Source organism: Dromiciops gliroides, chromosome 2 (assembly GCF_019393635.1).
Source record: "Dromiciops gliroides isolate mDroGli1 chromosome 2, mDroGli1.pri, whole genome shotgun sequence".
Taxonomy (NCBI): domain Eukaryota; kingdom Metazoa; phylum Chordata; class Mammalia; order Microbiotheria; family Microbiotheriidae; genus Dromiciops; species Dromiciops gliroides.
The window spans coordinates 72,001,866-72,017,031 of record NC_057862.1 but is presented as its reverse complement, the minus strand read 5'-3'; the positions used below and the strand labels follow the sequence as shown (position 1 = coordinate 72,017,031).

General features: G+C 40.3%; 1 protein-coding gene across 3 annotated transcripts in view; it reads left to right on the top strand.

The window, feature by feature from the left end:
- The window catches only part of VSTM4 (V-set and transmembrane domain containing 4), a 107,828-nt gene that overhangs the window by 42,973 nt on the left and 49,689 nt on the right, over nt 1-15,166 (top strand). For all 3 annotated transcript variants that reach the window (XM_043985508.1, XM_043985509.1, XM_043985506.1), the window contains exon 4: nt 4,617-4,724. In XM_043985508.1, coding sequence (XP_043841443.1) covers nt 4,617-4,724 — 108 coding nt within the window. The remainder of the gene's footprint in view (nt 1-4,616; nt 4,725-15,166) is intronic.

Sequence of the window (15,166 nt, the reverse complement as noted above, 5' to 3'; positions counted from 1 at the left end):
AGGGCCAGTGCTCTATCCACTGTGCCACTTAGCTGGCCCTGAATGCTCTCTTATAAAGAAGAAAGGAAACAAACATTTATTAAGTAACTGCTATGCACCAAGAACTTTAAAATTATCATGCCATTTGATTCTCATAACAATTCTGGGAGGTGTTTTCATTATCCCCATTTTATTGTTGAGGAAACTGAGGCAGGCACAGGTTAAGTGACTTGTTCAGGGTCACACAGCTAGTAAGTGTCCAAATCTAGATTTGAACTCAAGTCTTCCTGACTCCAGGCCCAGCACTGTGCCACATAGCTGATAATATTATGTATTACCTATAAATAATTTTACCATAGGCCTTATCAAAAACCACCAACTTTATGCTCTATTCCCTACAAAGAAACTTAGTGCCACCAGGAGTTAAGGGGCCTTTGAAGAAAAAAAATCAAATATGTATTTATTGCTTAATATTTTTAAGTCGGTATTTTCAAAATGCTGCCTCGTTAAAACTTTTACAGTAGCAACTTATTTCTGTTATTTTAACCCAAGTAAAACTCCTAGCAAAATCATTACTCTAATTTTAACAAACTGGATGGATGCAGGGCCCCTTTGCCCTTTTGTACTTGGATAGGAAGGCTAAAGGCTGCTGCTGCTGGATATGTCTCTCTCTCTCTCTCTCTCTCTCTCTCTCTCTCTCTCTCTCTCTCTCTCTCTCTTCCCCTCCCTCCCCCCTCTCTCTCTTCCCCTCCCTCCCTCTCTCTCCCTCTCTCTCTCTCTCTGTCTCTCTCTCTCTGTCTCTCTTCCCCTCCCTCCCTCTCTCTCTCTCTCTCTCTCTCTCTCTCTCTCTGTCTGTCTCTCTCTCTCTCTCTCTCTCTCTCTCTCTCTCTCTCTCTCTCTCTCTCTCTCTCTCTCTCTCTCTCTCTCTCTCTCTCTTCTTCTGGCCTTAGCTCAGCCGGATGTCAGCCTCTAGCACAAAGAGAGCTTTGTTCGACTTTTTCTTGCTGAGATGTTAGAGTCCTTTGGGATACTTCTCAAATATTTCACCCTGAGAGAGGTGATATTACAATCTAGATAAGAAATGCAAGAGACAGGGATGGATTCATTGCTAGACATGGAACTCATCCAAGCATCCATGTCCTCTATTTCCACATTTGAAATGTAGGGTATTGGCATTTTCTATAGGAAGGTCACATTGTTGGAATTCCCATTCCTGGGTGACAGCAAAACCCCGTCTCCTGATCTTTCCAAGTTGGCTTATGCAAGTAGTTAGAATCTAGGCTGCTGCCCTTTGGGTTAAAGAATGCTTAGGTCACCATGTTATAAAGCAGTCCTGGGGGTGGAGGTGGGGGGAATCTTTAACCCTTTGCCTAGAACAAGTGTTGCTGAGCAACAGATTTTTCCCCCTTCTTACTAAAAACTAACTCCCCTAAAGCATTTCAGTTCTGTTGGGGTGAAATGGGGCTGGGTTACTGTCACCTTAACCTCCTGCTATTCATGCATGAATCCATGTATAAAATTTCTAGGCCCAACATCTGCTTCAGGGAGGCCAGTGAGGAAGTGATGTGTGGATATTTTCTGCATGGCTGTTTGCAATTGTGTTTTAAAATTACATTTGTGCCCTTTGAAAATTAATGACAAAGGACAGGGTAGGAAGTGGAGTCAGTGAATGAATAAATAACAAAGTACTGAGCATTGGGGGTGTGGAGGTAAGGATGGGGAAAGGAGAATGAGTTACTGGTATAACTGTATCCTTTAGTTAAATCCAAAATGAGTTACTTCAAAACTCCATTTACACTGATTGCCCTGGACGGCAAAAGGCAAGCTCAGAAAACCCCACGGCCCTATTGGTTTGGAAGTTCAAGTGTCTTATTCAATCCTATAGGTATCATTCAAGAAAACATATGTTAAGCCTAGAGGGTGGATAATAATATTAAAATGTTGCTGTTCTAATGCTGTTTATAATAGCAATTTATGTCGGTATAACCCTTCATGGTGGTTTTTTAAAAAAATTAATTAATTAGTTTATTTATTTATTTATTTTGTGGGGCAATGAGGGTTAAGTGATTTGCCCAAGGCCACACAGCTAGTAAGTGTCAAGTTTTTGAGGCTGGATTTAAACTCAGGTCCTCCTGAATCTAGGGCGGGTGCTTTATCCGCTGTACCACCTAGCTGTCCCCTACCCCCCACTGGTTTTTAGGGCATTTTATATGAATTAGTTCACAATGACATAACGAAGAAAGTGGAGTAAATATTGTATCCCCATCTTACAGATTAGGGAATTGAGGCTCAGAAAAGTTAATTTTTTTTGCAAAGTCTTAGCTCCAGAAAGTGCTGAATTCATGTCTTCAGACTTCAATTCCAATGCTCTATTCCCTACCCTATGCTGAATTCCCGTGCTGGGGGTAGTGATGGGTGGAGCATTTGTTTGGTTTCTGACTTTGTCCCTGAAAAAAAAAAAGTTGCTCCAGCTAGGAACTGAGCAAGAACTTACTTATAGCTGAAGGCCAGAGCACTCTCTGTGAGTGTTCTCTGATTAATGGGCCCATACTCTATAGTCCAGACAAAGTGACAGTAGCCTAGCTCTATTGTGCTCCAACAGAGATGAACTGATTTAGGAGAGTTGGTTGGCAGCAAGAGGGGAAAATAAATCTATTGTCCATCAAGAGTTGTTCTGGGCAAAGGGGTAAAGATTCCCACCCCACCCCCACCCCCACCAGACTGCTTTTTGACATTGCCACCGAAACAGTCTTCTCTTGTGTTCATCAGCTCCTTCCTGGCCCTAGGGTACTGACTTTCCCCTCACTACCTACACACTCTGGCCTTGTCTCTATGGTTCCAAAACAACCAGTGGAAAGGGGGACAATTCCATCAAATTATCTATTTGGCATTTCATATCCAGGAAGGCCCAGTTTTTTGGCTGAATTGAACCAGCTTTGTAAGGCTTTGTTTTTAACTCTATGAAGTCAGATTACTTAGGACAAAAGAAGGTCTGTCACTTCTCACCTAGGCTAGCAAAGCCAGTATATGGATCCTTGGTCCTTTTCCCTTGAAAAGGGAGCAAACACCCTCCACAAGTAACATGAGGATTCCCACACTAACAGAATCATGGAAATGGATGTTAATAAACCTCATTGGGCAAATGAGTGTCTTGGACTACATGATCTCCGATATCCTTCCCATCTCTAGGTCCAATGATCTTTCCATCTTAGATCCTGTCATAGAAGGCAAAGAGTACAAGAAAGCTAGGATTTTGTTCTTGCCTTTGCCTATTTTTGTGACTTTGGGCAAATCTCTAGCTTGAGGTACCAACAGATGACCCCTAAATGGCTATAAAAATGCTAAAAATGGTTAAACTTTAGAGCTAGCCTTTATCCTTCTTGTCTGCTTAATCCACTTTGGGTTCTCTCTCCCTCCTAAAAGTAAAGCTAGACTAGAATTCAAAGCCCCCATGTTCCTTTGGTGTCCATAGTATATCCCCAAAGTACTGGCAGACATGTAACCAATAGACATTTCTTAGGCGTTTGTTTCATCAAAGATGTTGTGACCATGTTTTGCAAATTGCCTTGAATAATCTTGCCTGGTAAGAGCCTTCCATATGCCTCCAGAAATACTTTCCTGGTTAGATTTTGCTCTTTAAAGGCCAATGCTTAGAGGCTCTAACTCTTCTCTTTGTCTCAGGCTGCTGACTTGTCTCCTTACCATAACTACTCCATTCCTATGGTGTTTCAAGTTAGTATTTTGTTGCCCTGCAGTTGCAGCTTACAAGTCTCCACTATTTTTTTTTTGAATTTTTTTTTTGGCAGGGCAATGAGGGTTAAGTGACTTGCCCAGAGTCACACAGCTAGTAAGTGTCAAGTGTCTGAGGCTGGATTTGAACTCAGATCCTCCTGAATCCAAGGCTTTATCCCCTGCACCACCTAGCTGCCCCCACATCTCCACTATTTCTGAGATTTTCATTGCAATGGGGTCATAAAACATACCTGTGCTATTATGTCTCAGTTCTAACTCTGATCAATTCTGAAAACCCACTTATTGTTTATCTTCAGGGCTGCAATAGAGAGAATGATGTCAATACAAACACGTTTGAGTTCTGCATTTTGTGCCTTTATTCTAATTATATATTGTAACTATAATTAGCAGGAATTTAGACACATTTTACATATTGCATATACACATACATAGATATATTACATATTTAAAGCTTAAAACTGCCATAGGAATTTCAGGAATACACATAGACATACACATATAGACATAAGCATCATAAATATACACCCATGGATAAGGTATCCTAAAATTCTGTAGGTAGTTTTAAGCTTCAAATATTTAACATATATGTGTGTTTATATGTATGCACACATATACATATATAACAAATTTATACACGCAACATGTTCATGTATGTAAACACACATGGATTTAGTTTAAAACTTTTGTAATATATGTGTATATATGTTCCTGTATATGCACATGTGTGTACACGCAAACATACATATACATGCATATACACATATCCCCACTCTTTTTGATGCTTCATTCAGAAACTTTGAAATTGAGCTTCCCCTCATGGTGGGGAGATGGTGTCTCTTAGCCTCCTCAGGTCCGTTCATTCATTCTTCATCATTTCTTTTCAGATCTCTACATGTATGCTGTCCTTGTATGCTGCATCGGGATCCTCAGCGTCCTTCTCTTCACGCTGATCATTCTCTGCCAGTCTCTGCTTAACAAGAGGAAATCCAGAGGTAATGGCAATCAAACAAGATCTTTTCTCTGGCTGGGGGTGGAAGTGTTAGGTTTGTAACTGAACCTTAGGTTAAGTCCAGAAAGGTAGGTGAAGCCACTTTGCCTCCTGGTAAAACACAGCTCTTTAAAAAACCCATAGTGGGGCAGCTAGGTGGCGCAATGGATAAGGCACTAGCCTTGGATTCGGGAGGACCTGAGTTCAAACCCAGCCTCAGACACTTACTAGCTGTGTGACCCTTGGCAAGTCACTTAAACCCCATTGCCCTGCAAAAAAAAAAAACAAAAAAAAAAAAACACAAACCATAGTGATTCAGGGGTAACTTTATCCCACTACAGACAGACTGCTAGAGGAAGTAGCATTTGAGGCTGAGGTGCTTCTCATCCCTTTGATTTCCAAGGGATGATGTGAATACAGTTGAACAATGACCAGCAACATATTTTTCAGAATTCCTTTCTTCCTTGGCTTCTTAGTCAATAAGTATTAAGAGCTTACTGTATACTAGTCACAGTGCTAAGCAGTGGGAATACTAAGAAAGGCAAAAAATAAGGCCTGGCCTTCAAGAAGCTCACATTCTGATGGGGGATATGAACATGAAATTAGCCATTTATATACAAAATATATAGAAAGTTATTGGAAATTAAAAAAAAGAAAGTTATTGGAAGATCATGAAAGAGGAAAGGCTGGTCAGGAAAGGTCTCTCGTAGGAGGTGGTATTTGATCTCAGGCTTGAAGGAGGCCAAGAAAGCCAAGGGGTGAAGGCAAAGCGGAAGGACATTCCAAGCTTGGGGGGGGGGGTGCAGCCAGTTAGAAGGCACGGAGGGAGAAGCGGGAGGAGCACCAAACAGGCCCATGTGTCTTTGGCAACTCTACGGGCCCACGTCTTCTCCTGCTTCTCTGGTGGTGTCTTTCTTTCCTTTTTTGGCTGCCTCCTTGTCATTACCTTCCAACCTAAGTGTGGCTACAGCCCTTGGTTCTGTGCCGGGCCTTCTCCTCCTCCTCTCTCTATGGTATTTCCTTTGGCAATTTTATCTGCTTCTGCAGTGTCTAATATGTTCTTTATGCTGGTGGCTCTTTTTCAAGGTCCAGGCCCACTGATTCCAATTGCTTGACCCCACTTCTACCTATACATCTTGTGGGCTTCTCAAACTGAATGCCTAAAAAGAAAACCCCAAACCAAACAACCAACCAACAAACAATGAAAAAAACAAAGCCTCATTGCCTTCCTTCTAGAATATGTTTTACCTGACTCCTCTATTTGTATTCATTTTTATCCTAATACACATTCAGAAATTCACAATCCACTTTGTATTTTTCTCTTACCCCAAATATCTAATTAGTTGCTGAGTCTTATTAATTTTTTCAGACTGAGGCTAAAAGGGGTTGCTAGGAGAGTTAAAGGGGTTCTCAAGTTAACAGGGTGCCCAAGTATCAGACAGCAGAGAAGGTCATGGATGGGGGAGCTTGGAACTGCTGAGAGCTAGGTCAACTTTAACTTACCTGGGGGCTCAAAACCCAGAAATTATGTTAGGTGTCCTTGACTTTGTATCTAACAGCATCAGCCCTTGAGGTATGATCGTCTCTGTCCAAATCTGCCCAGTATGAACCTGCTTGAAAATATAAACTCCAAACAGCATCCATTGTCATCCATTGTATATTATGGTACCTAAGAAGAATTGCTAAGTTGTCTATACAAAGCAATAGCATTTATTAAAAGTTTACCGGGGGCACCTAGGTGGCACTGTGGATAAAGCACTGGTCCCGGATTCAGGAGGACCTGAATTCAAATCTGGCCTCAGATACTTGACACTTACCAGCTGTGTGACCCTGGGTAAGTCACTTAACCCTCATTTCCCCCCAAACAAACAAACAAACAAACAATCAAAAAAAGCCTACCATGTGCTGCTGGTGAAAAGCGTGACCTGTAGGTGCTATTAATAACATATTCAGTTTAAGGGAATACATCTTCTTCCAAATGCCATTTCCAGTTAGGCAGAGAGCTTTCAATCTGTGCTGGTGAGTAGACTACCATTTTGATGAAATCAAATAAATAAATAAAATAAAGTGAAAGAATTAGGAATAATTAAGTTGGGACCACTTGATTTCTTGATTTAAAAAAAGTAGAACATATGCTCTCAGCTAACACCTGGTCACAGCTGTATGTTTGATTAATTTGGATTCAGTATACTCTCAAATGCATTTGGCAAGTACTTTATGTTCCAAAATTTGGTTAGCTTGGACTTCAAAACAACTTTCTCTTAAAACAGTATTTTAAATAGTGGGTATTATCTCAGGTTAGCCCACAAAGATCTACTATGTGCCAAATGTGGCTGGAAAATAATGTATTTACAATGATAAATAGTAGGAAACAATTGTCTTGTTGCAATACTCAAGTAATCAGATGGATCTGGGATATTCTACATGGAAAAGCATTCCCTCCAGTGATGTGGATACAATCCATTAATGTGTGCAGGCTGTTGCAATATTAGTAATTAGATATAAATGAAAAGCATTAAAATCTAGGAATTTAGAACAGATGAACTCTAAAACTCCTTCCAGCCTTGAATCTTTGTTCCTATGAACAAGAAATGGGTATTCTGTTTATTGATCTTTAATTCCAACCTTTAACGATAATCAGGTTTAACAGATGGAAGATGAATAGGTAGGTAAGACTTGTGGAGATGCTGATGGGACTTTAGGTGCTTTCAAGGGTCTTCATGGTTGATGACACTCATTTCAAAATATTCTACTTCCTTTGCCTTGAAACTATTCATATTTATTAGTCAATTTACAATTTGGGAGAAGGGGAGATGGTGTTCAGGTTTACAAATAGAATAAAGAGATGGAGGGAGGAAAAGAGATTTTCCAGTGTAAGGAAACTTGGAGAAATGCTCCTGGCTCCATCATATCTCCTCTCCATTCACATAGTGACTCACATTACCCAGACCCTCATCTCCTCTTACCTAGATTGTTCAACTCATCTTCTAATTAGACTCACCAAATTCCAGGCATCCCCTTCTCCAATCTATCCTCCACATAAAAGCTGAAATCATCTTCCAAAAGCACAAGTACAACCAGCTCATTGTCTTGCTCAAGAATTTGAGGGGGCTTTATTATTGTTAAGATAAAATACAGACCCCTCAGCTAGGCAGTGACAGCCTTTCACAATCTGGGCTCCATCTTCCCTCTCCAGATTTATTATTATGCATTATTCCCTCTATGTTGCAGCCTGCCTTACTTGCTTTTACCCAAACTTCTCTCTCCACAGCCTACTTCCATGCCATTGTATCTGGTTGTCTTCTCTGTGTAGAATACATTCCTCCCCATCTCCTATCTCTGTCTCTGCCTCTTAGGATTCCTCACTTCCTTTGAGGCTCAGCTCAAATGCTTCCTCCAATAGGAAATATTTCCTTTTTTCATTAGTTCTTAGTGCTGTCTCACTTCCTTCCTTCCTTCCTTCCTCCCTTCCTTCCTTTCTTTCTTTCTTTCGTTTTTTTTTTTGGCAGGGAAATGAGAGTTAAGTGACTTGCCCAGGGTCACACAGCTAGTTAAGTGTCAAGTGTCTGAGGCTGGATTTGAACTCAGGTCCTCCTGAATCCAAAGCCAGTACTTTATCCACTGCGCCACCTTAGCTGCCCCCATCTCCCTTCTTTTCAAATGATCATGTGTATCAGTATCTGTTTCTATGCTGTACTTCTCCGCCGCCCCCCCCAGTAAAATGTGAACACCTTAAAGGTCAGGGACAATTCTCTAGTTTGTTTTTTCATCCTCAGAACCTTGGACAGAGAAGGTACTTCTGCAAGTGTTTGTTAGATATGGTTGGAAGTCATCTCCAGCTGTGCTTGTTCTTGGAGGTCCTTTTTTCCCCCTACCATCCCCTGGACCTTAGCTAGATTTAGCTGGGATTATCTTGAGGTATGACCAAGGGCACAGCTGGGGCCAGGTAAGGTCAGACTGGCAGGAATTAATAATGAATATTCCAGGTAGAGGATTAGACTGGCAAGAGTTGAGACCAGGAAGCCCGGGCAGAGACAGGGACAGGAGATAGTCAGATTAAGATCCTGCCCACAGAATGTCAGTTCCTTTAGTGCTAGGATTGTTGACTGTTTTACCCCAGCACATAGCATAATGCCTAGCACTGTAGATACTTATTAAGGGCTTATTGATTGATTGGGACAGGTAGAATGAGCAAGGAAGGCTGCAGATGGGGAGTTAAGACTGAGCACATGACATGAAATGACAGGAAGGTGAATTCTGAAGTGGCCATAGATGGAGCCAGAGAAGCCAGCAGTAGCTGGGCTTAAACTAGAAACCATAGTTCATCTTGCTCCCAGAGAGATGAGCTATGACTATAGAAGCATCCTACCATTTATATGAAATGTCTTACATGTTCCTGGGCAATCTTGTTGTGGGCTAGCCTGCCCACAACTTAAAACATCTCAGTTAGTTGGGTGGTAGAGGGAGGAATCTGCAACCAGTGGGTCAGGAGCAGCTAGATGGAACAGTGGAAAGAATGTGGGACTCAGAATTAGGAAGACCTGAGATCAAATCCTGTCTGAGTTTCTCATTAGCTGTGTAACATGAGCAATTCACTTAACCTTTGTGTGTCTCAGTTTCCTTATCTATAAAATTGAGATGATAATAGCACTTACCTCACAGGATTGTTGTAAAGATTAAATGAGTTAGTAGACAGAGATTGTTGCTATTTAATTCATTCCTAAGAGCTTGAGTCTGTGCAGTGGGATATTTTCCTGGCACCTTGAAACATTGCTCACAGTTTGTGAAATAGAAGAGAATGCAGTTTTGGTTTCACCAAAGCTGTGTTGATATTGACAAATACCAGTGGAAGTCAGTGTTTACCATTTAACCCCATCTGCTTAAATCTCTCTTGGCAGTTCTGTCTGAACAGGCTATTACAGTGGTTATGCCCACTCTTCCCCAAACCAACCAGTGTGAAAAGAGGACAGGGGTAGTCTAAGACTAATCCTAAGGTGTCAGAACATTTCTTTCTGTATACTCTCCTCTTAGTTGTTTTTATTCAAAAGCTGGTTAACTTTGTTTTTTTAAGAAACCTTCTTTTAAAGGGTAGGTTTGTTTTTAATTGAACACACCTGTTGGTTTGCCAAGCAAAAACATGCCATTTAATTCCTTTCCACTACAATAAAGTTTGTTGTGTTCTTCCATGAGTGCCAACAATACCAGGATCTCCTCATTATGGGTTAATGGGTTTTGTAACTATGAGTCACCCTGGAAAATACAAAATATTGTGGCCAACAGGCCTCCATGATTTATTCCTACAGTTTTCCCAAGTTTGTTGTCTTCCAAAGAAGACTTCAGTTTGGATCCTAATACAATACAGACTTGCCTTTTTATTGTGGTTCCAGCCATCCCATGCAAAAATATTTCAACATTTCATCTTTCCTCTCACCCCTTTTCTGGTAGAGTGGGACTTCAACGAATAGATGGGCTAACAATTTCTAAACCTCATCTCTCAATGTTAGATAAGGACTCCAACTCCAACTCCAGCAAGAAGTGCTGGATTACAATGGTCAACCCTTGTTAAGAGTGTCATGAGAAACTCAAAGACTCTAAGAAACAGGAGGTTGGTGTTTTGCTTTCATGTTCGGTGTTCAGCTGGGGTTGGGGTAGAGGGAATATTGAAATGTAGATCATTCTGATAGTTCTCCTGCTAGGAGAAACTGAGTGACAAAGGGGAGACAACTTGATCATTCAACAAGCATTTAATAGGTCTCTACTGTCTATGAAGCTCTGGGGATTTAAACAGAAAAAGTGAGATAATCCCTTCCCTCAAGGAGCATTTATTTTATTTGGTAAGATGAATCATCATGAAGGTTATTTATATGCAGCTGGGTAATTTTGTCCTTGGTAGGAACAAATTTACTTTTTTTCTTTGTTTCAGACCTGTGATTTCATGGACATGGAATCTTATGGAAACTCTATTATTAAGTTAGCAGCTCCTCTGTAATTTTATAGTTTTAGAGACTCGTCTGGTGGACTAAGGGGTCAAAGGACTTGTGCACATTCACTTAGCTAGTCTTTGTCAGAGGCAGCATTTGAACTTGGGTCTTCTTGACTTTAAGGCAAACCTTCTTCCCATTTCTTAGGCTACTGCTCAGTAAAAGTAAGATAACCAGCAAAAAAGTACTCTTCTTCTTCCTTTCAACTTAATTGTAAATATTTTATTGCCTAGCTAGACCAGAGGAGCTGGGGGTGAGGTTTTGTGGAGAACTATCCACTTTAGATCTACCGTAGCTAAAACACCAATTAGTCAAGAAATGTGGGAGGCAAGAAAAGGAATTCATTTAACATGAGTGGACTATATGATCATTATTTGCAAGACACAGTCATAAGCATGCCATACCTCTTTGAGATGGTCAGGACTGGGTTTTTTTGGTTTTGTTTTGTTTTGTTTTCAGGGCAATGAGGGTTAAATGACTTGCTCAGGGTCACACAGCTAGTAAGTGTCAAGTTTCTGAGGCTGGATTTGAATTCAGGTCCTCCTAAATCCAGGGTCAGTGCCTTATCCCCTGAGCCACCTAGCTGCCCCTCCAGGACTGTTTTAATAATAGTGTATATACATACACATATATGTGTATGTGTATGTATATGTGTATACATATATGCATATGTAAGTACCCATGTGTATATTATCTCCCTAGTACAGGCTTTGTCTCTGAATTGACTTCTATTCAACTGAATCCTCCTTTTAAGTGGTCTTAATGACTGAATGTTGATTTGTAACCAGTCATCCAAGAAGTTAATCCAATTGATTTAAGATATCCATCAGAAAATATCAGATCCAGTTATTTATTTTTCAGTCCTGTCTGACTCTTCATGACCCCATTTGGGGTTTTCCTGGCAAAGATACTGGAGTGGTTTGCCATTTCCTTCTCCAATTCATTTTGCATTTGAGGAAACTGAGCTAAATAGCGTTAAGTGACCCAGGGTCACATAGCTAGGAAGTGTTTGAGGCCAGATTTTGAAGTCAGAAAGATGAGTCTTCCTGCCTCCAGACTGGGTGCTCTATCCACTGCACAATTTAACTTCTCCCAAGGTATTTATAGACAGAAAAATATAGTTTTCAAGTTTTTATTGTATAGAGGAGGTCGAATTGGGTCTCTGATCTAAGCAAATGGGATAAAGAAAGTCCATTGTTTCTACTGGCTTCTCTACTTTCTTGTTTCATTGCCCAGGTTGGTTTTTATGATCAGTCCATTTTAACTTGTCAAGATTTTCTTGGAGTCTAATGGTCATCTTGTGTGCCAACTATCCCTCTCAATTTTGTGTCAATTTCGCGTGTTGGCAAACAACAGTTTTAATAACTATACCATCCTTGCCTTTATCCAAGTCATTAATAAAATTAATAACTTCTTATTGTTTATATTTTTGGAAGAAAGAATCATGGATTTAGAATTGAAAGGGATTTCAGAAATCACTTCATCAGAGAAACAAGAATCACAGAATGTCAGAGATGGGAAGAAACCCAGAGCCATATACTCTAATTCCTACTTGTACAAGAATATCTTTCCAAATATTCCCAGCAAGTGATCATTCTGCCTCTGTTTAAAGACATCAGTGATGGGAAACCTACTCCATCCTGAGGCAATTCATTATACTTTTCAATGGCTCTAGTTGTTAAAAAAAATCCTTACCTTAAATCTAACTTTATTTCGCAACAACCTCTGTCCACTGCTCTTATCTTCTCACTGGGGTCAAACAGAAGGCTAATTCACCTTCCATACAATAACCATTAAAATATTTGTAGACAGTTGCAATCTTTCCACTAAGGCTTCTCTTCTCCAGATTAAACATGCCCCATTCCTTTGATCAATCCTCTCATAGTATGGCATTGAGGGCCTAGACATCCTGGACATCCCCCTTTTCCACTTTCATTTATCAATCTTCTTCCTAAAATTGAATTGAACACAATATTCCAGATATAATCGGAGAAGAGCAGAGCCCAGAAAGACTCTCTCATTTGATACCCAATGCTTTTCTTAATGATGGCTACATCACATTAGCTTATGGTTATTATGTCTTGTTGAATCGAATTGATTTGCAGTTCAACCATGACCCCCACTGTCACCTTCCTCCAGGTATGGTCCATCCACTCTTCTCATATCTCTTATTCGTGAAGTTGATTTTTAAACACAAGTTTATGTGTTAAGTAGTTTTCAGTCATGTCTGATCCCATTTGGGGTTTTCTCAGCAGAGATACTGGAGTGTTTTTCCATTTCCTTCTTCATCTTATTTTACAAATGAGGAAACTGAGACAAACAGGATTAGGTGACTTGCCTAGGGTCACAAGTCAGTAAGTGTCTAAGGCTGGATTTGTTTTGTTTTTTTTGTTTTGTTTTTTAGTGAGGCAATTGGGGTTAAGTGACTTGCCCAGGGTCACACAGCTAGTACGTGTTAAGTGTCTGAGGCCGGATTTGAACTCAGGTACTCCTGACTCCAAGGCCAGTGCTCTATCCACTGTGCCATCTAGCTGCCCCTCTAAGGCTGGATTTGAACTCATGGAGATTAGTCTTCCTGATTCCAAGGCTAGTGCTCCATCCACTGAGCCATCTAGTTGTTTTTTCCCGCAATACAGTTAAGACCATATTTTCCCTGTCATTAGCATTCTTCACTGGTGTTAGTCTATTCTGAGCCTGAGTGTTCCTGATATGATTCTTAATATCTAATACTATCTTAACTCTTAATATCTTAATAATATCATATTCTAAGACACATAGCTAGTAAATAACTGACACAGGACTTAAACCAAGGTCTTCCAATTCTAGAAGATGCAGAATTGTTCGACCTGCCCTCAGTATCCACAAGATAAGAACCTACATATAATAGCACACATGTGTGGGATAGGAGGAAGAAGGTGGGGGGGGGGACTTCCAATTTTATTTGAAAAGCTCCATTAGGGTATGGTTTCCATGTTATCTAAACTGTTTGTTTCCCTTTGAGCCTAGCTGTTTCTTCTTCTTCTTCTTCTTCTTCTTCTTCTTCTTCTTCTTCTTCTTCTTCTTCTTCTTCTTCTTCTTCTTCTTCATGTTAGACAATGCCTATAGTCACTCTTCTCTCCTTATACATAAGTATAGAGAAAGAGATGGGACCTATGATTTCATCCATATAGGGCACTTTTGAATAAGATAAGAAAAATTCCTCTACCAATTAAAAGGCTACATTTCCTCTTCAACTTTTGATTTTAGAAAACTGACTGGGGCCCTTAGAAGTTAAGTAACATGCCCAAGGTCACACAGCCAATATGTGTCAAAGGTGATACTTGAGCTTATGTCTTCCTGGCTCCAAGGCCAGTTCTCTTCAGTATACCACACTGCTTTCTCATGCATGTCCTGCTTAACTGAGAACAATTTCATCAAGCATGTACTATGGGTGAGATACTATCCTGGGCACTGGGGATACAAAGACAAAGGCAGAAATAATGACAACAACAAATAGCCCCTGCCCTCATGTAACTTACCTTCTACTGGAGAATGCAGCACAATAAATCACATGAAGGAGGAACACTACCAACTAAAGGGATTGGGAATCACTTCTTGGAGGAGGTGACACTTGAACTGTGCCTTGGAAAAAGTGAAGGATTCTGAGAGATGAAAGTAAGGAGAGTCTGTATTTCAGAGAGGGCAAGGGTTGGCGCTGGAGCAGTCTGAGAGACCAGAGATGAAATGGTGAGTTTTCCAAAATCAGTTAAACACCCATTATCTATAGGCACTGTGATAGGTCCTAAGAATACAAGGATGAAAATGGAGCATTTCCTGCCATCAAGGAGTTTACATTATATCAGGAAGATAACATGTATACATATGCAAGATATATACATAGATATAAGTCTATGCAAGATATATACATATTTTATATAAGGCAATTTGGGAGGAAGAAGGCATAAGCATGTCGGGGACAGGGTGGATCAGGAATAGCTTTGTGCAGGAGGTAGCCCATGAGCTGATCTTAGAAGGAAATTAGCAATTCTAAGAAGCAGAGGTGAAGAGGGAGTGTGTTCTGGGCAAAGTACAATGTGTGGCAGGGCATACAGATGTAGGATGAACTGTCATGTACGGGGAACAGCAAAACGGAGCTTGTAGAACAGTAAGTCATTTTAGAAGGAATATAGAGTGTAAAGAAATTTTAGAAACTATTGAATAAGCCAGGGATGAATGTCTTTAAAACTGATCATAGTAAGAAAAAAAGACATTTCTTGCAGAACCAGTTTAGTTGGAAGAAAATCTCAAAATGGTAGTGGAAAGATTGTTGTATTTGAAGTCTTCTTTCTGTTCTTGACACTTATAAGCTGTGTGTCCAAAATTAAGTCATCTTATCTACTGGGCTCACTTTCTTAATCTGTGATGTGTTACTCTCTTCAAGGATATTCCAGCTCAAACAGTCCATGACTATAAAACTCCCTTTTGC